Source organism: Amorphotheca resinae, assembly GCF_003019875.1.
Source record: "Amorphotheca resinae ATCC 22711 unplaced genomic scaffold M430scaffold_10, whole genome shotgun sequence".
NCBI lineage: Eukaryota > Fungi > Ascomycota > Leotiomycetes > Helotiales > Amorphothecaceae > Amorphotheca > Amorphotheca resinae.
The window spans coordinates 418,038-443,191 of record NW_020194480.1 but is presented as its reverse complement, the minus strand read 5'-3'; the positions used below and the strand labels follow the sequence as shown (position 1 = coordinate 443,191).

Genomic DNA, 25,154 nt, shown 5'->3' with positions numbered 1-25,154 from the left:
GTAAAATCTACAGCAGTAGAGCGCGGTATATTAATATCCTTGCTCTTTTATGTTGTCTGAGTAAAAAGCGCAGCTCCACTTTCTAACTTGTTGCTCGTCTACTTGAAAAGTTTTCTTGCTCTTATTCTTCGATTCTATGACATATGTGAGATCTACGGGAAGGGTATCACACAATGCGACATCTTCTCTCTGTTTGCCGCATTCTTTGTATCCTTGACCTTTTTTGGCATCCATTCATTGATCTGTGCACAATATTAGTATGACATTACTACAACTACTGTCGAATATCCCTCGTTCAAGACGGTAAATCTACTATAAACATCAACGATTCAAATGAATATAGCTACACTGATTTGGGAGTAAAAGGTAATACGACAGCCATTAGCAGATATGTCAAATTAGATTGCGGACTCTATGTACCAATCGACTCCAAATACAAACTAGTCTACGTCACCACAGAGAGCAAGTACCATCATGCTACGATTCTCCAATAACGGTATAACATAAAGTTGCCAATATAGAATTGTTAAACTTTCAAAGATTTGAGTAGGTAGCTAAGATAGCTCTGTTGCCAAATTCTGGGAGTGGTGGTAGAAAGTCAAAACAAGTCAACACCAGCGGATATGCTTGACGATGTCGATAAGATGGCTCGGTTCTAAGATTGTTGAAGAGGAACTAAAGTCCCAGGGACAGGAGATATAATAACTAGAGTTTAACAGAACCTAAAGTTATGTTCCTAATAGCAAGTCTCCTGTGTTGTGCCTGCGCCAGGGGGTATGAGTGCCCAATGCCCTATCCCTATTCAAGAACTTCAAAAGTTCTCAGCCAAAGCAAGGGGAAAGGCAAATAGAACCTCATTATTCTCATACATGTAACTGTATAGTAGATATGACTGTCTAATTGACGCGTGCTACCATTCAAATCAACCCTCACATAGAAAAAATCCTCGCTAAGCCCCCTACGCGCCTCCTCGCGCGTACCTCTTCATATATTTAATTAAGAACAAACATATAACAAACACCCACCAAGCGGTCCAAGTCCACTTAGTGCAACCCCCAGAGCCAAAACTGGGTGACCAAAGATATGGCGATGACAGTAGCGAGCTGTCTTGAAGTAGCGGAGGATTAACCTAGCTCGGCCGAGGACGACAACCCCGAATGGGAATTACTGTACAGCGCGGCTTCAAAAATCCTTCGCATAGGATTTTCTATAGGGGTCCCCCTCGAGGGTGACTCCTTGAGTTTTTGCTATTTTGTTCTAGGTACTGGTATTTATCTTTGGTGTTTTGCTTTGTTGACACTTTTTTTCGTGATCGAGGGGAGCTTTGGACGAAGTAGACGAGTGAATGCTGAAGAGTACCTTTTTAGATCTAACTACCGTTGAGCTAATCCGACATGTAAGGTAGGTTATTCACTCTTTCGAGAAGTGCTATGGTGGTAGAGTTTGGATGAGGCACGGCAAAGGGAGATCGAGCATTGCTCGAAACAGTTCCCAGCGGTTGGTGAAGAGGTAACCTATTCCGAGAGATAGTATTATCAGACTCTTGCCCTTTTCTTTTTCTCTCCCCTCCACTTGATCCTTTGTTACATTGTTTTGCTTCTTTTTAGGACTCGAGTTGATGAGCGCTGGGTGCAGCCCCTTTTTGAAGCGAAAATATTCGATGGTACGGGGCGGGTGTAGTTTTCTCGCGGGGCAACTCAGTTATATTTGTATCCTATATATACTACCAGTGGATTATGTAGAGGACCATAAGGATACCCTCGAATTGGAGCCATCTCCTTTGAAGAAAGATATAGAGATTTGAAAGCAAGTAGCGAGAGACGAAAAGTTAAGTCGTTGATTAAAGGTGCTGTGTGGATATATTCGGCGGCGGTTAGAGATACATCTCTGGCCATCCTTTTATATATGTTCCAACTTCCAACTATGTGGAATGAGATAATGATTGAGTATCGGTAGCTTCCCGAAATTCCAAACCGGATGCGGTCTTGGATTTGCGGCATAAGAGGGAGTCTTGAGGAAGTACAACCCTTACAACTCAGACTTTGAAGTTCAGAGGTAGGGATATCTAAGGAAAATAGACAGACCCTGTAAGTCCGGACTCTGATACGCGTAGATAAGTCGAGCCTTCGAGGACGCCAATTCCAGGGAGTTGAAGTACACATGTGCGCACTGCGCCCTTTGATTCATCATGTTGAAGTTGCTAGAATGAAAACTCATCTCAACTGCAAACAATTTAGTAGCCTACTCATCAATATGTAAAGATGACCGTATCGTCTACAAGACATTTGTATACAAGGCCAACAATAAAGGGGGATAGCAGTGCTGAAAGGGGTAGGTCGGGGATGGATTAACTTCTATTCCGGCTCGCTAAGTTCACGCCTCTCGACAATGAATCCGACAACCCCTGCTATCACTGGATTACTAAGTCGAGATTTCAACATCAACCTTGACTCAGCATCAACATCTGCTTTGCCAGAAGAAAGGCCAGTAGAACGATTCTTACGCCAGAATCTGCGTACCGGCAATATTGGTATTCTTTCTTCCTGGATTCTATTTGAGAGTGCTAGCAGTCATGTCTCCCTCTCTGGATTCTGCCGAGGCGCAATGGCAAACGCAGCTGGCAGCCATGAGAGCGGCTTTAGTAGAGCTAAAATTGCCTCCGAAAGCTACAAACGGAGAGACAACCTCTTATGTATCAGATATCGATTTTGACGAAGATGATGACTTCACGTCGGGAAATAGTGGCGACGATGTGTGGGATTTCATCAGTGACAGCGAAGACGATCTGTACAGCAGTGATGCAGACGAGCACTTGATCCCACAGACGGATGCTGGAGGCTATGGCCCGCAATGGCTGAAAAGCAAATGCCTAGGCTTTGCCTCAAGGAAACAGGGGCTTTCTGGAGAGGACCTGCAAGAGCAAATCATGGCACTTCTCGCATCGGACAGCGTGGAAGAGGAACTTCAGTCGACCCTGACTGATATCATTGGTTATGATGATTTAGATTTTGTCATTGAGCTCATTTCTCATCGAAAGGAAATCGCCGCGCCTTCTCCATTTTCGACCAACCAGGGCGAAGGAATCATCGGAAGGCTTCAGACAAAGCGCCAACGTGAAGAAGCTTTGAGACAGCGTGATTATGAGCATAAACATGCTACACTTGGCCCCAGTTTGGATCGAGACGGTCCCAAGTATCCTCACGTGTACAAAGCTTATTCTGCTGGCAATACTCTTGATTCCCGGGGACGAAAATATGGTCTTCCTGTAGGAAGCGAGAGAACGGAACATGAGGTATGTATTCGCAATGCCATGTGCTCTATGTTCCACTTTACTCGTCCAATCTAACAAAAAGCAGAAATACGAAGAGTACTCAATTCCCGCCGGCAAAGTTGGGACTCTCGGACAAGGGCGCAAGCTAGTCCAAATCTCTGAAATGGATAGCCTTTGCCAAAGAACTTTCAAAGGTTACAAAACGCTGAACCGTATGCAAAGCTTGGTGTACCCTGTGGCCTACAAGACCAGCGAGAACATGCTAATTTGTGCTCCTACCGGTGCTGTAAGTCGATCGGCCGTCCCAGCTTGATAATTCAAGAGTCTGATATTTTACAGGGTAAAACCGATGCCGCAATGCTCACAATTCTACATGCGATCGGTCAGAACATTTCACCCAACCCAGCAGAACAACCCGAAGCAACTGATTTCGTTGTGAACCTCGAAGACTTCAAGATCGTCTATGTAGCTCCTATGAAGGCACTTGCCGCTGAAATTACAGAGAAATTGGGTCGCCGACTCGCTTGGCTTGGTATCCAAGCACGAGAATTCACTGGGGATATGCATCTCACCAAGAAGGAAATCCTCCAGACTCAGATTATTGTCACCACGCCTGAGAAATGGGATGTTGTAACCCGAAAGGGTACGGGCGATACTGAGCTGGTTCAGAAAGTCCGTCTTTTAATCATTGATGAGGTCCATATGTTACACGATGATAGAGGATCTGTGCTTGAATCCCTTGTGGCCCGCACAGAACGCCAGGTCGAGAGCACTCAATCGCTCATTCGAATTGTTGGGTTATCTGCTACCCTCCCTAATTATGTCGACGTCGCCGATTTCCTTAAGGTAAACCGCTATGCGGGCTTATTTTATTTCGATGCCAGTTTCAGACCTGTTCCTCTGGAGCAGCATTTTATCGGTGTCAAGGGCAAACCTGGAACTAAGACCTCCCGAGACAATCTAGATAATGTTGCATTCGAAAAGGTTCGGGATATGCTACAACAGGACCATCAGGTCATGGTCTTTGTGCATTCAAGGAAGGATACATTTAACACTGCGAAAATGCTTTATGAGAAGGCGGTCGATGATATATGCGTGGATCTTTTCGATCCTTCGGGACATCCACAGTACGAAGCCGCTGTAAAAGAGATGAAAAGCTCCAGAGGTATGTATAAATTGAACGGACCAGTTCGCAGACGATCCTCTCACTCGTCAATCAAATTAAGCAATCACTAATCAAGAGATCTATTAGGTCGTGAGCTCAGGGAATTGCTGCCAAAAGGCATTGGAATCCATCATGCTGGCATGGCTAGAGCTGATCGGAATCTCACGGAGAAGTTATTTGCTAGCGGAGTCTTGAAGGTTCTCTGCTGTACCGCTACCTTGGCATGGGGTGTCAATTTGCCGGCCGCTGCAGTCATCATTAAAGGGACCCAGGTAAATTAAGAGTCATTATAGAATACTGAAATCCTCTAATTTTGACTCCTAGGTATACAGTGCACAAGACGGTAAATTCATTGACCTCGGGATACTGGATGTCCTTCAGATATTCGGTCGAGCCGGTAGACCCCAATTTCAAGACACAGGTATCGGCATGATCTGCACGACCCAGGATAAGCTTGCCCACTATCTTCAGGCAGTTACTTCGCAAGTGCCAATTGAATCTCGCTTTTCGAAGCACCTGGTAGACAATTTGAATGCTGAAATCGGACTGGGAACTGTCACCTCCATACCCGAGGCAGTTCAATGGCTTGGATACTCATACCTCTACGTTCGTATGCTACGGAACCCTTTAACCTACGGTATCGACTGGGCGGAGATTCGGGATGATCCAACTCTAGTTCAAAGACGGCGGCAGCTTGCTATACAGGCTGCTAGAACTCTCCAGCAAAGCCAAATGATCATCTTTAACGAGACTACGGAAGAACTTCGAAGTAAGGACGTTGGCCGGATTGCGAGTCAGTATTACATTCTTCATACCAGCATCCAAATCTTCAACACTATGATGCGTCCGCAATCATCGGAGGCCGACGTCTTGCAAATGATCGCTATGAGTGGGGAATTCGACAACATCCAGTCAAGGGATAATGAGTCTAATGAGCTCTCAAGATTGAGGGAAGAAGCAACTTTTTGTGATATCTCAGATAAAGGCAATGATTCGCCTCAAGCAAAGACAAACATCCTTTTGCAATCCTATATTTCTAGGGCAAATCTAGAGGATTTTGCATTGACGAACGACTCGAACTACATTGCGCAGCAATCTGCTAGGATATGCAGGGCCCTCTTTATGATTGCTTTGAATCGCCGATGGGGCCACCAATGTTTGGTGCTGAGTTCCTTATGCAAATCCATTGAGAAGAGGATCTGGCCTTTCCAACATCCTCTGCATCAGTTTGAGCTGCCCAGTCCAGTTTTGAAGCAGTTAGATTCCAAAGAGGGTGTTTCTATTGAAACCCTAAGAGACATGGACGCGGCCGAGATTGGATCATTGGTTCATAACTTTTCAGCCGGAAAGACGATATCCAAGATTCTTGACATTTTCCCAACAATCAGCATTGATTCCGAAATCGCCCCGCTCAACAGGGACGTTTTACGGATCCATCTGTATTTGAAACCCGATTTCCGTTGGAATGATCGCCACCATGGGACATCTGAGAGTTACTGGATATGGGTGGAAAATTCAGAAACATCCGAGATTTATCATCACGAACTCTTCATCTTGAATCGTAAGAAGCTGTACGATGATCATGAACTCAATTTCACGATACCTTTATCAGACCCGTTACCACCTCAGATTTATGTGAGGGCCGTATCGGATAGATGGCTAGGAGCCGAGACCGTGCATGCCATCTCTTTCCAACACTTAATTAGGCCAGACACGGAGAGCGTGTACACTGATCTTCTAAATCTTCAGCCACTGCCTATCAGTGCTTTGAAGAATCCGGCGTTGGAGGAGATATATGGCCAGAGATTTCAATTCTTCAACCCCATGCAGACACAGATTTTCCACTGCCTCTATCACACCTCCGCAAATGTCTTACTAGGTTCTCCTACTGGCTCTGGCAAGACCATCGCGTCGGAGCTGGCTATGTGGTGGGCCTTCCGCGAGAAGCCTGGATCCAAGGTCGTCTACATTGCACCAATGAAGGCACTTGTCCGCGAGCGGGTCAAGGATTGGGGTACCAGGCTCACTCGTCAGCTAGGTCTTAAACTCGTAGAGTTGACCGGTGACAATACACCTGACACGGGGACCATCAGAGACGCAGACATCATCATTACGACTCCTGAAAAATGGGATGGTATCTCTCGTTCATGGCAAACCAGAGGTTACGTGAGGAAAGTAAGCCTGGTTATCATTGACGAAATTCATCTTCTTGGTGGAGATCGAGGCCCGATTCTGGAAATTATCGTCTCTCGTATGAACTACATCGCTTCACAATCCAAGAACTCGGTTCGACTTATGGGCATGTCGACCGCGTGCGCCAATGCTATGGATTTGGCCAATTGGTTGGGAGTCAAGGAAGGATTGTTCAATTTCCGCCATAGCGTTCGCCCTGTTCCTCTTGAGATCTTCATTGATGGATTTCCCGAGGTTCGTGGTTTCTGCCCCCTAATGCAGTCGATGAATCGCCCAACATTCCTGGCGATCAAGACACATAGCCCTGACAAGCCTGTGATCGTCTTCGTTGCTTCTCGAAGGCAGACACGTTTGACAGCTAAAGACCTGATCAATTTCTGCGGTATGGAAGATAATCCTCGACGATTTGTCAGGATGTCCGAGGAAGATCTGCAACTTAATCTCGCTCGGGTCAAGGACGATGCCTTGAAGGAGGCACTTAGTTTTGGCATAGGTCTTCACCATGCTGGTCTCATTGAATCCGATCGTTCACTGGCAGAGGAGCTATTTGCCAACAACAAGATCCAGATCTTGGTCGCCACGAGTACTCTGGCATGGGGTGTCAATCTTCCTGCCCATCTTGTTGTGGTCAAGGGAACACAGTTTTTCGATGCCAAGATTGAAGGATATAAAGACATGGATCTTACAGATGTTCTGCAGATGCTCGGTCGAGCTGGTCGTCCTCAATTCGACACATCTGGAATCGCTCGTATTTTTACCCAGGATTCAAAGAAGGCATTCTACAAGCACTTTCTTCACACTGGCTTCCCGGTTGAGTCGACTCTCCATAAGGTTCTTGATAACCATCTGGGTGCCGAAGTATCAGCTGAAACCATTACTACTAAGCAAGATGCACTTGACTATTTGACCTGGACGTTCTTCTTCCGACGCCTGCACAAGAATCCTTCTTATTATGGTCTCGAAATATCCGCAGAAGAACACAACACTATAGCAGCCCAGCAAATGGCAAACGACTATATGATATCCATGGTAGATACGTCTCTGGGCGAGTTGGAGAAGTCGAAATGTCTTGTGCTCTATCCGAACGGCGATGTTGAATCGACCCCGCTAGGAAAGATCATGAGCTACTACTACCTTTCTCACAAAACAATCCGACACCTTGTCGAGAACGCCAAACGTAATGCGACATTTTCCGACGTTCTCTCATGGATGTCTAGTGCGACAGAATACGACGAGCTTCCTGTCCGGCATAATGAAGAACTCATCAACGCAGAGCTCTCCAAGAACCTACCACTTCCAGCCACCGCTTTCGATAATCTACCAATGTGGGATCCGCATGTGAAAGCTTTTCTTTTACTGCAAGCCCATATGTCTCGTATCGATTTGCCTATCACGGATTATGTAGGTGATCAGACTAGTGTTCTTGATCAAGCCATACGTATTATCCAAGCAAGTATCGATGTCCTGACGGAGCTTGGGTACCTTTCTAGCTGTTTGCAAATGATCACACTCCTGCAGTGCATCAAATCTGCGAGATGGCCAGCTGATCACCCATTATCTATTCTACCTGGTGTGCCGATTGATTTGCCCTCAAACAAAGATCTTCCTGGTCGACCTCAAGATCTATCAGCACAATCAGAAAAAGACTACAAACGCACAGTCTCAACTCTCCGCATACCATCATCTCAACTACCCCAGTTCCACAAAGCAGCGAACATGATCCCAAATCTGAAAATCGACCTTCAGAATATCAACGCGTTATCCCTAACTGTTGTCTTGAATCGTCAAAACTCCTTGACCGATAAGGATGGCAAGATGTATGCCCCTCGCTTCCCTAAACCACAAACCGAGGGCTGGTTTGTGATTCTGTGCAATGCAAACAAGGACGAGATTATTGCGATCAAGAGAGTTGGTTGGAGTGCTGGTGGCAAAGACAAGAAAAACAGCAACACAAACATGATAGGGAAAAGACCGAATGCCAGGGCAGTGATTAAGTTACCCGAGGAAGAAACTGGTGGTTTCCTAGACGGAAGGAAGGTTGACGTTTTGGTCGTGAGTGATGGGTATCTTGGCATGATGTACAAGATTGAGGGCGTTGAGATTCCGGACGTGCCGAAGGTAGTAGATGATGGGAAGAAGGAAAAGGGGAAGACGAGCGTAGGATCGGATGGAGTTGATGCCTCCGGAGCATAGTGTCGAAACCTTCTATGCCATGAAGGGAGGCGTTATTGTGCGAACATATTTTCCCAACCGAGCATCTCTGGTGGTCGTTCCCATAAGTTTAGGTGCATGCGAAAGAGAGCCCCGGAAAGTATATCTCTGTCATGATTTCTTAAGCTCTTCCTCTTATCGCACCCCATTTGTGGACTGTTTGATATATCCGCGAAGTTGCGAACGTGCCAATGAGTTGGGTCCTGATGTGATTAATCTTTAACCTACAATCTTTTAGTAGCCCCTCCTAAACATGATTCAGAACGGCTACGCATCCTATTACATGAGCTTGAAGGAAATAGGAGTGATGCGAGGGGTCCGAATGGATGGGATACAGGAGCAATGAGGAACACATTGTTAGGCGACCATCAAAAGCCAAAGTGGTGTTGAGTTGGACGAGTAAGGAGTTTGATGTTGCTAATGAATATTGGCAGAGGATATCTTATCGGACAGAGTCGAGCACAGTTCGGAGTTCGGGATGTAGGGCACATGTTTTAGATACCGGCTACAGGACTTCATCCATCTCGTTTCCACTCTTTAGTTCATGGATGGTGACCAGAGAAATGTACTCCGAATAGCGGAAGCAGTCGGTATCTCTCTTTGATCTACCCCGGGTATTGCCCATAGGTATGTATACTAGAAGTAGTAATGACACGATAGTATTATAGAGAAACTCGTCATCAGACACGCAACATGCAGCCAGCAAAGATTTCTTTGGCTTTGGGCTTGGTTGACATGAGCCACGGCTCCCATAGTCAATAGCAACTGGCAGTTTGGCAATTGAACAGTCTGACTCAAAGGCAGAAAATTTGTGTATATGGTGACAAACAGAGTTCTTCACTTGCGTGATCGATATTCCATCATATCACTCTGCTCTGATAGTTCTGGCCCATCAGAGCCGAAAAAGGACGTAAAAAGGCGGCGAAATCTTTTCAAGGGTTTAACTCGTTTTCCGCCTTTTCTAAGGCCCGCCGCCGCTACTTCCAGCCAATCATATTCCACGGAAATCCAGACCTAAGCTCGTAGTTCATTTTTCACCGCCGAACAGCAAAAAAGCAAACGCCGCATCCATCTCCCTTTCATCCATCCAACAACTCCACCACTTCTTTTACTTCCAAACCTCGAACACTGCATTCGAACAAACCTTCCACCTCCCTTCTCATCCCTCCAAGCAGGAAAGAATAGGAACAGTCGCGCGTATGACTGCACGCCCGTCAGTCTTCACATCCCAGGTATGTAGCAGCAACAGCAACAGCAGCAGCAATTGCTTCTCTCCTTGACTCATCCGCCCCTCTTATCTTTTGCCCTCGACGATCTCCGGCCGCTCAACGTCACAATGAGGGCTTGCCCTTTTCCCATTGCATGCTTCTCAGCTCAATGAGGCCTATTGCTAACATACTATAGGATTATATCTCAGGTCCGCAGCTCCATCCCTCGCTCGAAACCGCACACCGCCAAAGCTAACCCTACCGGCTGGCAGATCATATCTGGAAAGCTTCAGTAAACTGAAACTTCCAAATAATCCATAACCTACCTCTATCTCCCAAACTCGAATACCACACAGTATGTTTGCACGCCTCGTAAAGCCCGCGGCTTTCAAGCCGGCAGGTCTTGGCATCAAGAACCGGATCGCCCAACAAGCTCGGTTCCTGGCCACGGTTGAGGGAAGTGCTGGACGTGTTTTGCCCGAGACTCGTCCTAAAGCTACTCCTATCTCTCACGACCGAGCCACATTCACAATTCGAGTATGTTAATTGCAACTGCAGGGGGAGGAAAAATTTTGGCTGACCTTGGACAGAATGGCCCGATTTTCCACGGCAAATCCTTTGGTGCCAAAACAAACATCTCCGGTGAAGCCGTCTTCACCACCTCCCTCGTTGGATACCCCGAATCTATGACGGATCCCTCATACCGTGGGCAAATCCTCGTCTTCACCCAGCCCCTCATTGGAAACTATGGCGTGCCATCATCAGCTCGAGACGAGCACGGTCTCCTTAAATATTTCGAGTCACCAAACATTCAGTGTGTTGGTGTGGTCGTTGCAGATTATGCTGAGAAGTATAGTCACTGGACTGCCGTGGAGAGCTTGAGTGACTGGTGTGCTCGTGAGGGAGTTCCTGCTATCTCCGGGGTCGATACTCGTGCCATTGTCACATATCTCCGAGAGGTGGGTTCGTCATTGGCTCGAATCACTATCGGGGAGGAATACGATGCCGATCAGGACGAAGCCTTCGTGGACCCTGAACAGATAAACCTGGTCAAGAAGGTCAGCACGAAGGCCCCATTCCACGTGAGTTCCCATAACGGGGATTTGCACGTGGCGGTCATCGATTGTGGAGTCAAGGAGAACATCTTGCGAAGCTTGGTTGGACGCGGTGCAAGCGTCACCGTCTTCCCATATGACTTCCCCATCCACAAGGTTGCCCACCACTTCGATGGTGTGTTCATCTCCAACGGCCCTGGTGACCCAACCCACTGCCAGGAAACCGTCTACCACTTGAGCCGGTTGATGGAATCCTCCCAAGTCCCAATCATGGGTATTTGCCTTGGCCACCAACTGCTCGCTCTTGCGGCTGGTGCTCGTACGATCAAGCTCAAGTACGGAAACCGCGCCCACAACATCCCGGCTCTGGATTTGACAACCGGTCAATGCCACATCACCAGTCAGAACCACGGATATGCTGTTGACACTACCACCCTTCCCCAAGAATTCAAGGAGTACTTCGTCAACCTGAACGATGGCAGCAACGAAGGTACGTCGCTGAGATACATCTCCAGCCCTCTTCTAATTTCGCTTACTAATTATTCTCAGGCATGATCCACAAGACCCGCCCAATTTTCTCTACCCAATTCCACCCTGAAGCCAAGGGAGGCCCAATGGACTCATCGTATCTCTTCGATATGTACATCGAGAACGTTCAGCGTTTCAAGAAGAACCAGGCTGTATTCGCAGCTGGCAAGGACAACAGACCTAACCCATTGCTTGTGGACATCTTGGCAAAGGAAAGGGTTGGCGTTCAACCGACTCCGGCTGTTGCTCCCGCCGCTGCTGCTGCTGCTTAGATGCTTCTTGTTTAAACTTCTTGGGTTTTGGAAGGGCGTTGGGTATGCACGTGATTATGAACGGTGGTCGAGCAGAGCTGTTTTATGATTTCTAGCGAGTAACATGACTTCATTTATTAGAGCAGTTCCACACTCGTGATTCTTTATACCTCCCTCGTGATGGTAGTAAAATCCTGCTATGTTAGCAGATTTGCTCAAGTCAAAAAGCCAGTTCCTTGACCAGTCGTAAAAGGTAGGACTCTAAGGCATCTCTCATTGATTCAGTACAATAAGTATTAGAAGCTTGCACATTGTACAAGATCCCAAGCTGTTCTCAACTGTGTTGTATTGAATCGAAGTCTGCCAGTTGTGCAAATATATTGATTACCAACTTCTCCTAACCAGTGAAGGCTCCCCTTATTTTCCAGCGCCCCTTTATCTCCAGATCGGGAGCTGTTTGAGAACACCACACATATTATACATACATTCATTCTACTATATCTTTTTCAAAGATGTCCATCACCAAATATATTTTTCTTCAACAGTCACTCGGCTATGAAAGAATATCCTCATGCATAGGTAGCAAGTAGAATATTATATATATACAAAAACCTTCAATCCTACCATTCCGAATCATTCTCAACCTCAAAATCCATCCAGGAGACCCTAATTCCAACCAATATCCAAAGAAAAGAGAAACTTTCTGATAACGAGGGTCTCAGTATGAGGCTGGATATAGTGGATCCCTTCTATTTTAATTAGTGCAGTTGATTAATAACCACTTCATACATTTTTTGGCACTATAGCAGTAGTTCCAAAGAAAAGAAAAAAAAGACAGTCTAAGTAAGTATCAAAATGACAAGAAACAGTCATACAAGAACAAGCAAACATATCAAAGCCCGCGTAGCTCAATCGGTAGAGCGTCAGACTCTTACTTAAGAATCTCTTCGGGTATATCTGAAGGCTGCGGGTTCGACCCCCGCCGTGGGCTCAATTCCCACTGGCTTGCTTTGATGTTTCCTTTTTTTTTTTCCTTCCTTTTTCTTTTGTTGGGTTTCAGGATTATGGAGTCGTAGGTTTGAGATATAGAGAGAGGGATTCGTTTTCCCTTTTATTTTATTTTATTATTTTATTTTTGTGCAGAGGGAGTGTAACCCTCCCCTCCTCTTGATCAACAATATGGAGACTTCCAAGAGGGCATTTTCGATTGCCGCAAAATCAGAGACTGGTCGCACAGAACCAGTTCAACTGTCCAAGAGCAGACCCCAGCGGGAATCATGAGAGTGTATGCACCAAGTGAGGCGAAGAGAGACGCCAGAGCGCCCAGCGTGATGTGATGCTTCCAGCGCACCATCATAGGCTGCCAGAATGCCTATCAGAGCAGCGAAAAAGAAAGCCAAGGCCGTCAACCAAGTCAAGAGCTCAAACCATCCAGCTCTTCGCAACTCTGTGCCCGAACTTCTTTTTGTCCTTGCGGTTCGGGATGTAACTTTTGTAAAACATCTCCAGAAGTGGTAGACTTGGGATCGAGCGAGGATGCTGAGGCATGGATGGGCCTCTTGCGGCCGGGCTATATGAGAGCTGGACTTGGACAGTGCTCCCAGCATCTTTTGAAAACGACGGTGTGGTACTGATCGGTTGAAGCAGAACCGGAGTGACATGACCATCTTGAATGGTATCATGGCCGTCACTGTGCCTTAGCGATGTTTCCGCGGTCATTGGTTCAAAACGGGTGAGAAAAGGTAATGCTCGAACAGGAAATCAGTTAATCCCTAGGGAGAAGAGCGAAGAGAGAGAAGAGAGAGAGAAAAAAGAGGGAGAACAGAGAGAGGGAGAACAGAGAGAGGGAGAACAGAGAGAGGGAGAACAGAGAGAGGGAGAACAGAGAGAGGGAGAACAGAGAGAGGAGAACAGAGAGAGGGAGAACAGAGAGAGGGAGAACAGAGAGAGGGAGAACAGTGAGAGGGAGAACAGAGAGAGAACTTTCAGCTCTCGAGATTTTTACGCACCGCCTCAGCCATCAACAGTCGAGGCTATTTCTTACTTTGCCATGTTTATGAGCTGCTTTCCAGGACAGCCTTCCCAGCGAAGTCTGAGAACCCACGATCAATAGTTGATCTCTCCTCATCCCATCCCAGTCGGAAAATCATCTCCAGGTGGCCGAATCACAAGTTTGAGGTACCTAGGTAACTTTACCCGTTTGGATTCTCCCATAAAGCTGTTCAATACCCTCCATTCGGCAGTTGAATGTTAACTTACGAAGTAATTTAATGCATTAAACAGATCATTTACCACTGAATGACTTGTTTTGATCTCTCTGTTGGTCCCTCCGTTCGGCCCTATCCAGCGACAGTCTGCCGGAATCACCCTCTTCCTTCAAGCGTCTCCCGAAGTTGGTTTTCCAAAGGTTGGTCCAAGGGTGGGATGAACCAAGAATTTCGGGTCGAACATGTTGAACGCGCGCTGCCCGGACCAGGCATCTATCTTATCCCAATTGACGCATTGGTGCTCTGTCTCGAAGTCGGGCCATGGGCCTCGAATGTTGGGCAACCATTTATAGGTCAGGATGGAGAGGTCAGGGTTGCACATGATACTTTGACGAAGACTTTCGATACAGTGATCTGATGTTCGTTAGTAGATGTTTGATCATGGTGATGAGAAAGTTCTACCAGCATGATCGATGAGTGATACGTCAGCTGCGTGAAAGGTGTAGTGATCTTTGTGAATGACCTGCCTGATATATTGCTGGAGAGAGTCATTTAGCTGCGAGGTCTACGAAGATGACGAAAGAAAACCTACCAAACAGTGAAGTTGGTGATAGGCATCTAGAGATTTCAGCAAATGATCTTGACATATTCAAGAAGAGTGCCTGATAAGCTTACCTATGGTGGCCATGTAATCTCCAGAGCCATCTGCAAGCATGACGGATGTCTTGTTCAGGTCTTTCAATTCATTACTTGACAGTCGTATGTTCATATCTGTAGAGGATATCTGTCAGTCATAATGTTGAGAAAAAGATGAGTCTCTTTCACACTCTGTAGAAGCACGTGCCAAGCATCATCAAGCTCTTGACTTGGGGGGCCATTGAAAGCGTTGGTATCATTGAGGGTAATGTGAAATACCCTCTTCTCAAATTCAACGGCAGATCTCACTGGAGCTATTTCAGGCGCGAATCAGCATACGTGGTTCTCCGAAGAAAGATTGAAATGGAAATATAGATGTGGCCGGTCTCATACTCACTGTAGATAAGGTCTTGGATTTTCTTCGTTCCTTTCACCAGCTGGATTTGCATGTATAAATATATTGTTGTGTAAGTCAACAATATAACCAAGTGAAGAAGCCATGGATTTTTCTTCGACGAAATCAAGTACTTGATGGGTGCTTTCCAAGCCATACGCTCATCCGAGCGATTCTCATTGTCTGCTACCTTCTCCAGGGTTGGGAGGAGAGGATCCTCAGTAAGACCATTCTCCTCGAGTGATACACGGGAATACGGTTCCAATGAAAAGCCCATCATTGCTTGCGGAAGCAGTGCGATACTTCTGATTGAATTTGTTCATGGAGTATAGGTAAGAGCGATATCGAGGGGTCGTGAACTCAGAGTCCGCAACAACGTCCTCTTGATTCAAGAACCCAATCCGTTCCTACGTAACCTGATATGTGTGAGCAGCCCTTCAAGTCGGTTCTCACGGCATCAAGAGGCGTAGAACTGTCAAACGATATAATCGATCCTCCTATCGACCATGCGTTATCTTTATCGTGTAGACTGGTCAGCACTCCGCCTATCAGCCTTAGCCCTCTTTGATGATCCGAGTATACTCCATACTATCAACTATCAACTATCAACTTCCCTAAATTTCCTATCAAGAGAGTCAGTAGGCAGGGCACACTAGATACAGAAAAGGTAGGTTGATTACTTACCCGTACGTAAATCCTCCGTCGATTCCGGTAGTGCTTACGGGCTGTAGAAAGCTGGAACGCGTAGCGAAACTTTAACACAACTGTTTTCCTGTTTTGACCCTTTTCTCTTTACGAGATATGTGCTGTGCCTCTTCAAAACAGTGAGCTATAAGAGATATGCAATGACATTCTTGCAGTAGTACTGTGATCGCCTTGATCGCAAGTGCGGGGTGGGCATCTAGTGTACGTACATCTAGCCCATCTTTCGCGGCAGGCTGTAACTTTGTGCGTTGTCTCAACTGTCGTCTCCGCACGAGCCGACGAGTTATGGGAGAGGGAACTCAGAAATCTAAGTGAGGCTCGGTGGATGGGATCTGTACAGACAAGCATCAAATCATGAAAACTTTCATTATCATCATCTGTCATTCCTAATCTGCCCCATGTACCCCGCATGGATCTCCCGCCACATCCTTGCGCGCCTTTCAAAACCGTCATCTTCTCGTAATGCGAGGCTTCCTTCATCCTGAATCCGTTCTATCCGGTGCATTACGCTTTAGCATCAGGTATCCAGCCTCCGACGGCAGTGGCCTCTTCATAGACCATCCGTTTATTCTCCTCAGCGGTACGCTTATCAGGGATCCAACCACCGGCAGCGGTGGCTTCCTCATAGACCATCCGTTTCTGTTCAGCCGAACGTTTGTCGGGAATCCAACTCCCAGCAGCAGTGGCCTCTTCGTACACCATACGTTTCTCTTCAGCCGAACGTTTGTCGGGGATCCAGCCACCGGCAGCAGTGGCCTCTTCGTAGACCATACGTTTCTCCTCAGCCGATCGTTTGTCGGGGATCCAGCCACCGGCAGCAGTGGCCTCTTCGTACACCATAGGATTCCTCTTCTCTGCAGCATTGTTGGTGATCGGGGCCGCAAAGACGGTTTGGGCAGTCCCAATGGCAAGGAGGACGGAGATGGAGAGCTTCATTGTGATGAAAGCTTTATTTTTGATGATGATATGATGGGATTGTCAGGTTGGAAATATCCTGATGTTCACTGCGGGGTCGATATATGTATTTAAGCTTGAGAATCTGGAACAAGCTTGTGCTGTGCCACTAATATATCTGCTTGGATTGGGGTTCTGGTTTGATAGAGACGATATACGTACATGGCTAGAGGCAACCTTTCCCTGTGATCCCGTCTTTCAACCTAAACTCGTAATCCATCTGGTCAGAGACATCTGTACCTGCCGTAACGGACCTAGAAGCCTTACGTATCAGCAGTATTTGTCGCCATTTTAGGAAGTTGACAGCATCTGAACTTGATTCGTGGGCTTGCTACCTCTGCTATCTGCTTCCTCGTATATGCTGATGTCAGAATATTTCTGGAAACGAATGCTTTGCATCTTTTCATGATCATTCCAGCCTCTTCACACCAACTCTCACGACAATGAGGGAGAGCACAGAGAGCGAGTCCTTTCTCAAGGCTGATGATGTGGAGCGTACAGCCTTCTTAGAGCAGCCTGGAAACAGCAAGAAAAGGCTTTTCAAACCCATCTTCCTAGTATGGGTAATAAACGCAACTCTTATGGTCGCCGTCCTGGCTTTACTCTGGGAACGAAAAAGTGCAATGCCAACCCCTCACTTCCGCGACCAGGGAATCTACTGTGCGTCCGAGTCCCGTTCAATAAATAACGATACGATGTCAACTAACACGTATTTTTCAAAGCACCGGCCCAGGATGAGATTGAGTACAAGACAGTAATCTTCTCATCTGCTTTTGGCAAACATAAGTCAAAATACCAAGGTCCGCCCACAGACGAAGTTGATGCCTTGTGGGATGAACTATATAATGGTACGTATCAACATACACCATGACTGTCGATGAAACTGTGGGCCTTTCCACTCTAGCCAGAGCACTATAAATTGACCTCGAATAGCCGTTGGGATCAGTAGAATAGACAAGAAGTCTGCGATGCAGCTTCCTAACCGTACGGCACCAATCCCCGGAGACGAGGACCATTACATTGTCGGACTTGACGTGTTCCATCAACTGCATTGTTTGGTAAGACGCCATTTGATAGAGTATGCACATCTGCTGAACGTGCATACCTAGAACAATCTACGAAAGCTCGTTTGGCCCGAGAGATATCAGAGCTTGGAACAACATGCCGGAAAACCAGAAGACTATGCAGAACACATAAACCACCTAGGTAAGAGACCAAGCCCATGTTTGAGGCTATCCAGACTATAATTACTGATCTTTGCCATACGCAGACCATTGTGTGGATACTCTTCGACAATCACTGATGTGTCATTCTGATATCAGCAGTAAGTCATGGAATGCTCTCTATCCAAGCAAGATGTATCTTTTAGATACAGAAGATCTTGAACGAGACTTTTTATCTGCTCCTAATAGCACTTGCTGATTATGTTGCAGCACTGTGGTGGGAGTGGATTCCCTCGAGTCAGAGGACACTGGCACATCCGGACACAACCCACACGTGTCGCAATTTTGAGAAGATATGGCAGTGGGCTGCTGACCATGAGATGAAAGGCGATTTCAATAGCTATGTACATGTTCTTGAAGAGGATTAGTAGACGTATAAATGAGAATGTTTCTGAATGCTTTGCAAGATGGAACGGAGAGTACTTGTGGAGCCAACTTGCGGGGTATCACGTGCTCAACTTCCTCATCCGGAAAAGAAAACCGACGGCCTGAAATGCAACGTGACCCCCCAGTCTCACCTCGGCTGTATCGTTATCTACTGGCTGGAACCCCGCGATGTTCTGGTATCTGGATCACACAGCGTCTCAACGGATGCTCTGAACAGTTGTGTGCCGTACGTAAGTCTTCATTTCTCATCCTTATTCCTACTGTGCGGCTGTGCCATCCTTACGTTCTTGCTCGTATATCCATGCCGTCATCATGAGCAGCGCGGACTCCTTGCCATGGCGGAAACCTGAGACCCTCTCTCAGGCGTCGGATATGCTACGGATGACCGTTTGCTTAAAGCCTGTCATCTGGTGTCTGCGTCTGTACGACGACCATGTAGCTTGCAAGCTCCGCAGACCTCCCGAGATGCGTGAGCTCGCGGGGCGTGCTTGTGAGGAGCCGGCGATGGATCCTCTCCCAAAGCGGCGGAAACGCGCGCTCACGGATCCACTCCCGGCTCTGGAGCCGTCTCAAGGCATGGCGTATAGCATACGAAGGTCTCGACAAAGGACAGACTGCCAGAAAATGTCGTCCTTCTTGACGAAGCTCCCTTTCGAAATCCGAGAAATGATATATGAGCAGGTGCTCGCGGGGGGAGATGGGAGTGTGGTTCATATATTGCGGAAGCAGGGACGACTAGGACATTGGCGGTGCAGAATGCAGGATGGGTTGGAGCTTTGCGATTCCAAGGGACGTCGTTGTGTCGAGGGTTGGCTTTCATATAAAACGAAGGTGTGGCATTTGGATAGAAGTGGAAGGCTTGATCTGATCACAGACGACGGGTTGGTGCCGTTGCTACGAACGTGCCGGCTCATGTAAGGAACTAGCCATGGTGGTTAGCCTGAGAGAAGAAACATTGACTGACGTTTGCAGATACTCGGAGGCAGTTCGAGTACTTTATGCGAAGAACATTTTCCACTTTTATGACCCAGGAGATATCCGCCATTTCAGTCGCGCCATCCTACCTCAACGTTTGAACGCAATCCAATCTATTATCATGGACTGGGAAAGGACATTCAGTATCTTCAATCCGTACAATACGATACCGAAGCAAGCTAACGAGGAATGGAAAGCCTGGAGAGAGACCTGGGCTATCGTTGCGAGAATGGAAGGCTTAAAGGAGATGAGGGTCTTCTTGAAGAGTCATAAGTTCATAGTGTCAAAGATCAGGCGAATCAAAATGTGCCAGCCGATGATGGAGGTCAAAGGATTGAGGATCTTCGAGGTCGTAGTCCCATGGGATGATGACGGAGACTGGGATTTTGCTTCCAATGCCCCGTTTAAAATCCTGAGGGGTCCTGACAGGTCTGTCTTGTGAACAACAGGAAAAAACAGTAGGAGATTGACAGTGGAGTGCTTCTACTACTTTTAAGCAATACGAAGGTTTGGTGGAAGCAAACCCCACCCCAGTCATGTGGGCAACTCTAGAGAATGGTGTTATAGGCCTTTTAAGTCTCTGGAGACTTGAATTTTATATTGGTACAAGGCCATCCGTTGACCCCTACACTTACTCCATGAAGACGTACCTTGGAGTTCTCATGGGTTTTGGGGGAGGGAGGGGGTCCTTCGTAAGTTCAAATGAGGGGAATTTTTACCTTCACTTGATTGCAGCTTTTCTTATCGGACGGATACGCATCAAAAGGTGGAAGCCCTGGGCTGGTACTAGCGAATGCCAAGGTAAGGGATGAGACATGTCTTTTTCGAGAGACTGATCTTCCGTTTGTATAGCGGAGAGTGGAGGAGGGGGGGAGACTTATTATGTCGGTTGTCGGAGGGGCTGCCGGAGGGGCTGTGGGAGGGGCTGGATACTTATGTTTGTCGGAGGGGCTGGTGACTGCCATCAGTGGCATGTCTCTTCCTAAGTTCCTTTCTACCCAGGTATATCCCTTACTAATTTTTAATTTTATATTTTGACAGACACATATGGCGCAAGTGGGGCCGAACGCCTCTTTGAACCCTTCTCCGTTATTACGGAGTATATGATATGATATGATTGCGGGTGGACCGGATCTGAACGCAAGTGAAGAAGTGCAATACCGCACCCCAAGGAGTAGCACATCGAACTCACGGGAATCGAACATAACGCCTCAAGCTTTTCGATTATATGCGTATGTCAGGGGCTCAGGGGAAGGAACTCGGTTTCAGAGCGGGAATAAATGCCAAGTGTTGACGCGGCAAGTGATCAGAAGACAACTGCGGCGAACTTGCGTGGGGGGTTGGGGGTTCCCCCAATTACAGCGTGGTTGGGCGTGTGGTTTACCAGGATTTGGTAACATATGGTAGTATGGTACGTTTGAGACGGTTACTAGGTAAGTGCCTAAGGTAAGGTAGGTAGGCAGTGGCAATTCAGTGGGAGAAAGATGAATTTCTGTCACATTATGATAGTACTGTTCCGGTATATAACGAGTATCACCTGTCTGCCACGCCCCTCGGCGCAGTGCTTTATGTAAGAGGGAATCGTCCAGGACCCAGTATGACCGCACCTCCTTGTAATCTTTCAATCTGATAAAGCGGATCAGAGGCCGCTAGTCCCAAGTCGGCAGGACTCGCTGAATGCCACCACGGGCCGGTTCTCGCGACAGCAAATAGACTTTGCGACTGCGACGCCCGACGTCCTTATCCACCCTCGTTGTGACTTGTCGCACTCCCATTCAAGCCCCCCACTGGAGCTCCAATCGGTGATCCTGCCCCCTCCTGGCTATCTGATATCCGTTCTTGAGCAGGGTCACGCATCTCGCGCCGTATTGCTACGGGTGTTGCCGCCTGCTGTGAGCAGTTCCCGCTTGGCGGCACAGTAATGATCTAGCTGCATATGCATTCCGCGCAGCTTTCAGATGGCGGTCTACCACATCCCAACGATCCCAGCTCCGTCTACAGTAGTACAAGTATAGGACGCGCCGATATCCCACTCTCTTCGCTCCGCCCATCGTTGACGAACAGCCGCGCATTGTTGCATCGACTCTCCGACGAGGAACCCGACCCCGAGTCCACGTCCGCCCTCCTTCGACAACACCTCCGTGACTCCGCCTCGAGCGACGACGATGATGCTCCAACCGATGACAACAATCCACAGCATTTAGGCACCTGGCAGAGATTCTTCGGGCTAATGTCCAAGGCTCCTCTTCTTCTGCGGTCGTCGCCAGGGTTTGGCACAGGCTCATATGGAGCGGCTCCCGTGGGAGCTTCTTCGGAGAACAGCGACGAGGAAGATAATGATGTTGTGAGGCGCAGAGGGAAAAAGAAGGCAAAGCAATCGGGATTAAGAAATGCTGTTGGCTCGAGCATTCGCAGTACCTCCAATCATGTCGTCTCCAATCCGGATATACCCTCACATATGGGCAGCCGAAGGCCATCGAGCTCTGGAAGACCATGGAGCTCTTCTGGGAGACCATCGAGTTCCGGAAGGCCATGGAGCTCCTCCGGGAGACCATCAAGTTCCGGAAGACCATGGGGCTCTAGGAGGCCATCAACACGAACTGGCTCCGAGGAAGGCGAGGAAATAGTAGATGATATTGGACTTGAGGACAGGTTCAATGCTGTCGGGTTGCCGATATCTGATGCTACTGGATATGGGGAATCTAGCAGAAGCAAAGGCGATGCGTCCACGCCATCAGACAACCTAGAAGAAGCAGTGACTGAAGACGACACCGAGGACGAATACGAAGATGAAGATCCCCCGGATAACTCCCCATATGCCCAAGTTCGAGCATCAGTATCTGCCATCGACAATACAACATTGTCCATTAATACTCCTCGGATGTGGACGCTTTCCATGTTGTTTGCAATCCTCGGATCGTCCACAAATCTTTTCTTTTCCTTACGATACCCAAGTGTTTCTATTACACCAGTTATAGCGCTTCTGCTTGTCCATCCTCTTGGGCTCCTCTGGGATCGATTACTCAAACGACAAGACGACCCTGACGAGGAATTTATAGATGGTGTAAGGCAAACTTCGAACCTCAACACGAATCAAAATAATGCATCGGGGAACTCTGCATCTCTACACTTAAAATCTCCCAGCCTCTCTCGCCGTTTCCGATTGTGGCTTGCTCAAGGGCGATGGAACGAGAAGGAGCACAGCTGTGTCTACATCAGCAGCAACGTGTCTTTCGGATTTGCCTTCGCTACAGATGTCATCGTCGAGCAGACACACTTTTACAAACAGGAAGTCAGCATCATATACCAGCTGCTTCTCATCCTTTCCACCCAAATCCTTGGATATACCTTTGCTGGCTTGGCTAGAAGATTTCTGGTCCGACCGGGAGGGATGATCTGGCCGGGCACGCTCATGTCTGCTGCTATGTTTACAACGTTGCACAAAGAAGAGAACAAGGTCGCCAACGGCTGGAAAATGACTCGCTGGAAATTTTTCTTCGTCGTTTGGATATCAGCCTTTCTGTTCTACTTCCTACCTGGTCTTCTCATGCCCGCATTGAGCTATTTCAATGTCATCACCTGGTTTGCTCCGGATAATGTGATAGTCGCCAATCTATTCGGTGTCTCTTCCGGCCTTGGTATCTTTCCTGTAACTTTTGATTGGGCACAGATTGCTTATATTGGGTCACCGCTGCTGACTCCTTTTTGGGCCGCCATGAACGTCGTGGGAGGTCTTGTTATCGTCATGTGGATCATCGCCCCTATCGCATATTATAGCAACGCATTCTTCTCGTCCTATATGCCGATCCTCTCATCTTCCGTCTTCGACAATAGGGGCAAAATATATGATGTCAGCAAGATATTGACACCGGATTTCCTATTCGATAGAGAAGCATACCGTAATTATAGTCGGGTATACTTGCCAATTACATACGTCCTGAGCTATGGGCTGCAATTTGCTGCTCTCGCATCTCTCTTGACGCATACCACTTGCTGGCATGGTAAGGATATTTGGAGGCAATGGAAGAGATCTCTGAAGGAGGTTGGGGGTGAATCCAAAACTTCATATGAGGCGATCCCCGAACCTAATGGAGGAGTGACCAGTAGTTCATCGTCTTCGAGTAGAAGCCGCGGACTGAGATTGGAGAGGAGCGACTCGCATATGGAAAACATCATCAGTCAAGAGGATGTTCACAATCGTCTGATGAAGAGGTATAAGGATGCGCCACTTAGTTGGTATCTCATCACATTCGTGAGCATGACTGCAGTTGGAATATTCGTTGTCGAATAGTAAGGTTCTACCACTGTTAGTCTGGATTTTTACTGACTCCTTTGTAGTTACCCGGTGCATCTTCCATGGTACGGGCTCCTCCTTGCCCTCGCGATATGCACGATTTTATTCATCCCAATCGGTATTGTCATGGCGATCACCAATCAACACAGCAGCATCTACCTAATCTGCCAACTTGTCTGCGGTGCAGTCTTCCCAGGCCGTCCTGTTGCAAACATGGTTTTCGTGACTTATGGCTACATATCTTCGGCCCAGGGCATCAAGTTCTCCGCCGATCTAAAACTCGGTCACTACATGAAGATTCCTCCCCGGATCCTTTTCGCTGTTCAAATGGTTGCGACTGTTGTGTCCTCATTCACTCAAATCGGAGTCCTGAACTGGATGTTCGCTCACGTACCAAAAATGTGTACGCCGGAAGCCATCAACGGCTTCACATGCCCCATAGCTCGCGTCCACTTCAATGGCAGCATACTCTGGGGAGTTGTCGGCCCGAAGGAGTTCTTCGGATCAAAAGCAACGTACCATGCTCTCGTATGGTGTTTCCCACTAGGTGCGATTGCGCCAATCCTGCTGTGGTTGTACGCGCGGAATAAGAAGAAGAGCTTTGTCCGGAAGATCAATCTCCCGGTTCTATTTGGAAGTCTCAGCTGGATTCCGCCAGCTACGGGGCTCAATTTTTCCGTTTGGGCCTTGGTATGCTACATCTTCAACTACTCGATTAAACGCAGAGCAACGGCATGGTGGGCTAAATACACCATGACATTGAGTGCTGCTCTGGATTCTGGCTTAGCTTTCGGGCTGGTGGTTGTGTTTTTTGGATTCGTCTTCCCAGGCTGGATGAAGAATTTCAAATGGTGGGGCACAGAGATTTATAAACAAGGTTGCGATTGGCAGGCGTGTCCGTACAAGAATGTGCCGGAGGGAGGCCACTTTGGTCCCGATACCTGGTGAGCGTTGATCGCGCACTTGAATAGTTTACGTACGCGTTCCCATTCTGTGGGATTTATGAGTGACATGTATAGCAATATATGGCGGCAATAGAATAGAAATGACCTCTTTTTTTTTAACAGTGATGGGGCAGCTTCAAAGTAACGACGTGGAAGCCAGGAGGGCAGATAGGAGAGCGAGATGTGGGAGAGGTGTCTAGCCTCAGTGTATTCCACGAATAAGCCAAAAGTGCCATCGTATTAAAGGGATAAAGGATGGTCAAATTAACGAAGTCGAGATACAGGACAGACAATCCGTTGCCCTTGAACCATCCAGGATGTTGAAGCCATCAGGGGATTTACTCCGTAGCGCATCCGCGGCCGGCTCTAGCCAAGCGGCCGGCCTTACTACATATGATGACCGGAAGAGACGTCCCAGCCGAACGTGTCCTCCCGCAACAACGGCTCTACACTTGCATCATCCTTCAATGAAGGACTTGTCATTTATGATTTATTAATCAGGGTATAGGCCCACGAGCGCAAGTGGCTGAGTGATTGGCTGATGAATTGACGG

The 25,154-nt window shown here is 47.6% G+C and overlaps 8 protein-coding genes across 8 annotated transcripts; 5 read left to right on the top strand and 3 right to left on the bottom strand.

The window, feature by feature from the left end:
• Positions 1-2,572: 2,572 nt before the first annotated feature.
• M430DRAFT_89930 (hypothetical protein) lies at positions 2,573-8,630 on the top strand (the record flags this gene model as incomplete). The annotated part of the gene is made up of 5 exons (XM_024869658.1): positions 2,573-3,292; positions 3,357-3,557; positions 3,611-4,436; positions 4,524-4,708; positions 4,761-8,630. Coding segments are annotated over 5 exons (5,802 nt in total), but the record flags the coding sequence as incomplete, so codon positions are not given.
• Positions 8,631-10,050: 1,420 nt separating this feature from the next.
• M430DRAFT_169577 (hypothetical protein) lies at positions 10,051-12,041 on the top strand. Its single transcript, XM_024863565.1, has 4 exons — positions 10,051-10,072; positions 10,245-10,585; positions 10,639-11,593; positions 11,653-12,041. Exons 2-4 carry the CDS (start codon positions 10,406-10,408, stop codon positions 11,901-11,903), a joined length of 1,386 nt encoding a protein of 461 aa, XP_024718324.1. The 5' UTR covers positions 10,051-10,072; positions 10,245-10,405; the 3' UTR covers positions 11,904-12,041.
• Positions 12,042-14,110: 2,069 nt separating this feature from the next.
• M430DRAFT_68579 (hypothetical protein) lies at positions 14,111-15,545 on the bottom strand. The gene is made up of 6 exons (XM_024869361.1): positions 15,123-15,545; positions 14,917-15,039; positions 14,765-14,860; positions 14,682-14,707; positions 14,552-14,627; positions 14,111-14,503 (listed from the first exon to the last, which is right to left on the bottom strand). The coding sequence occupies exons 1-6, from the start codon at positions 15,397-15,399 to the stop codon at positions 14,259-14,261; spliced, it is 843 nt and encodes a 280-aa protein (XP_024718323.1). The 5' UTR covers positions 15,400-15,545; the 3' UTR covers positions 14,111-14,258.
• Positions 15,546-15,929: 384 nt separating this feature from the next.
• On the bottom strand, positions 15,930-16,974 carry M430DRAFT_68578 (hypothetical protein). The gene has a single exon (XM_024869360.1). It carries the CDS (start codon positions 16,758-16,760, stop codon positions 16,329-16,331), a length of 432 nt encoding a protein of 143 aa, XP_024718322.1. The 5' UTR covers positions 16,761-16,974; the 3' UTR covers positions 15,930-16,328.
• Positions 16,975-17,221: 247 nt separating this feature from the next.
• M430DRAFT_21419 (hypothetical protein) lies at positions 17,222-18,369 on the top strand (the record flags this gene model as incomplete). Its single annotated transcript, XM_024864509.1, has 6 exons — positions 17,222-17,438; positions 17,501-17,626; positions 17,712-17,836; positions 17,888-17,984; positions 18,049-18,102; positions 18,212-18,369. The coding sequence occupies 6 exons, from the start codon at positions 17,222-17,224 to the stop codon at positions 18,367-18,369; spliced, it is 777 nt and encodes a 258-aa protein (XP_024718321.1).
• A 331-nt stretch (positions 18,370-18,700) lies between these two features.
• On the top strand, positions 18,701-19,805 carry M430DRAFT_52641 (hypothetical protein; the record flags this gene model as incomplete). The annotated part of the gene is made up of 2 exons (XM_024868312.1): positions 18,701-19,302; positions 19,361-19,805. 2 exons carry the CDS (start codon positions 18,701-18,703, stop codon positions 19,803-19,805), a joined length of 1,047 nt encoding a protein of 348 aa, XP_024718320.1.
• A 128-nt stretch (positions 19,806-19,933) lies between these two features.
• M430DRAFT_169526 (hypothetical protein) lies at positions 19,934-20,903 on the bottom strand. The gene has a single exon (XM_024863563.1). The coding sequence runs from the start codon at positions 20,566-20,568 to the stop codon at positions 20,062-20,064; it is 507 nt and encodes a 168-aa protein (XP_024718319.1). The 5' UTR covers positions 20,569-20,903; the 3' UTR covers positions 19,934-20,061.
• A 196-nt stretch (positions 20,904-21,099) lies between these two features.
• M430DRAFT_44261 (hypothetical protein) lies at positions 21,100-24,672 on the top strand. The gene is made up of 2 exons (XM_024867685.1): positions 21,100-23,653; positions 23,702-24,672. The coding sequence occupies exons 1-2, from the start codon at positions 21,300-21,302 to the stop codon at positions 24,603-24,605; spliced, it is 3,258 nt and encodes a 1,085-aa protein (XP_024718318.1). The 5' UTR covers positions 21,100-21,299; the 3' UTR covers positions 24,606-24,672.
• The last annotated feature ends 482 nt before the right edge of the window (positions 24,673-25,154 follow it).

Excerpts from the sequence above, each read along its gene's own strand:
- M430DRAFT_169577 (XM_024863565.1), top strand. The coding sequence starts at position 10,406 with ATGTTTGCACGCCTCGTAAAGCCCGCGGCTTTCAAGCCGGCAGGTCTT. Across the intron at positions 10,586-10,638 it reads GAGCCACATTCACAATTCGA|AATGGCCCGATTTTCCACGG; the intron begins GTATGTTAATTG and ends GACCTTGGACAG. Across the intron at positions 11,594-11,652 it reads GAACGATGGCAGCAACGAAG|GCATGATCCACAAGACCCGC; the intron begins GTACGTCGCTGA and ends AATTATTCTCAG.
- M430DRAFT_68579 (XM_024869361.1), bottom strand. The coding sequence starts at position 15,399 with ATGATGGGCTTTTCATTGGAACCGTATTCCCGTGTATCACTCGAGGAG. Across the intron at positions 14,861-14,916 it reads TTGGCACGTGCTTCTACAGA|ATATGAACATACGACTGTCA; the intron begins GTGTGAAAGAGA and ends TATCCTCTACAG. Across the intron at positions 14,628-14,681 it reads ATCACCAACTTCACTGTTTG|CAATATATCAGGCAGGTCAT; the intron begins GTAGGTTTTCTT and ends GACTCTCTCCAG.
- M430DRAFT_68578 (XM_024869360.1), bottom strand. The coding sequence starts at position 16,760 with ATGAAGCTCTCCATCTCCGTCCTCCTTGCCATTGGGACTGCCCAAACC.
- M430DRAFT_169526 (XM_024863563.1), bottom strand. The coding sequence starts at position 20,568 with ATGTTCGATTCCCGTGAGTTCGATGTGCTACTCCTTGGGGTGCGGTAT.
- M430DRAFT_44261 (XM_024867685.1), top strand. The coding sequence starts at position 21,300 with ATGCATTCCGCGCAGCTTTCAGATGGCGGTCTACCACATCCCAACGAT. Across the intron at positions 23,654-23,701 it reads GGAATATTCGTTGTCGAATA|TTACCCGGTGCATCTTCCAT; the intron begins GTAAGGTTCTAC and ends ACTCCTTTGTAG.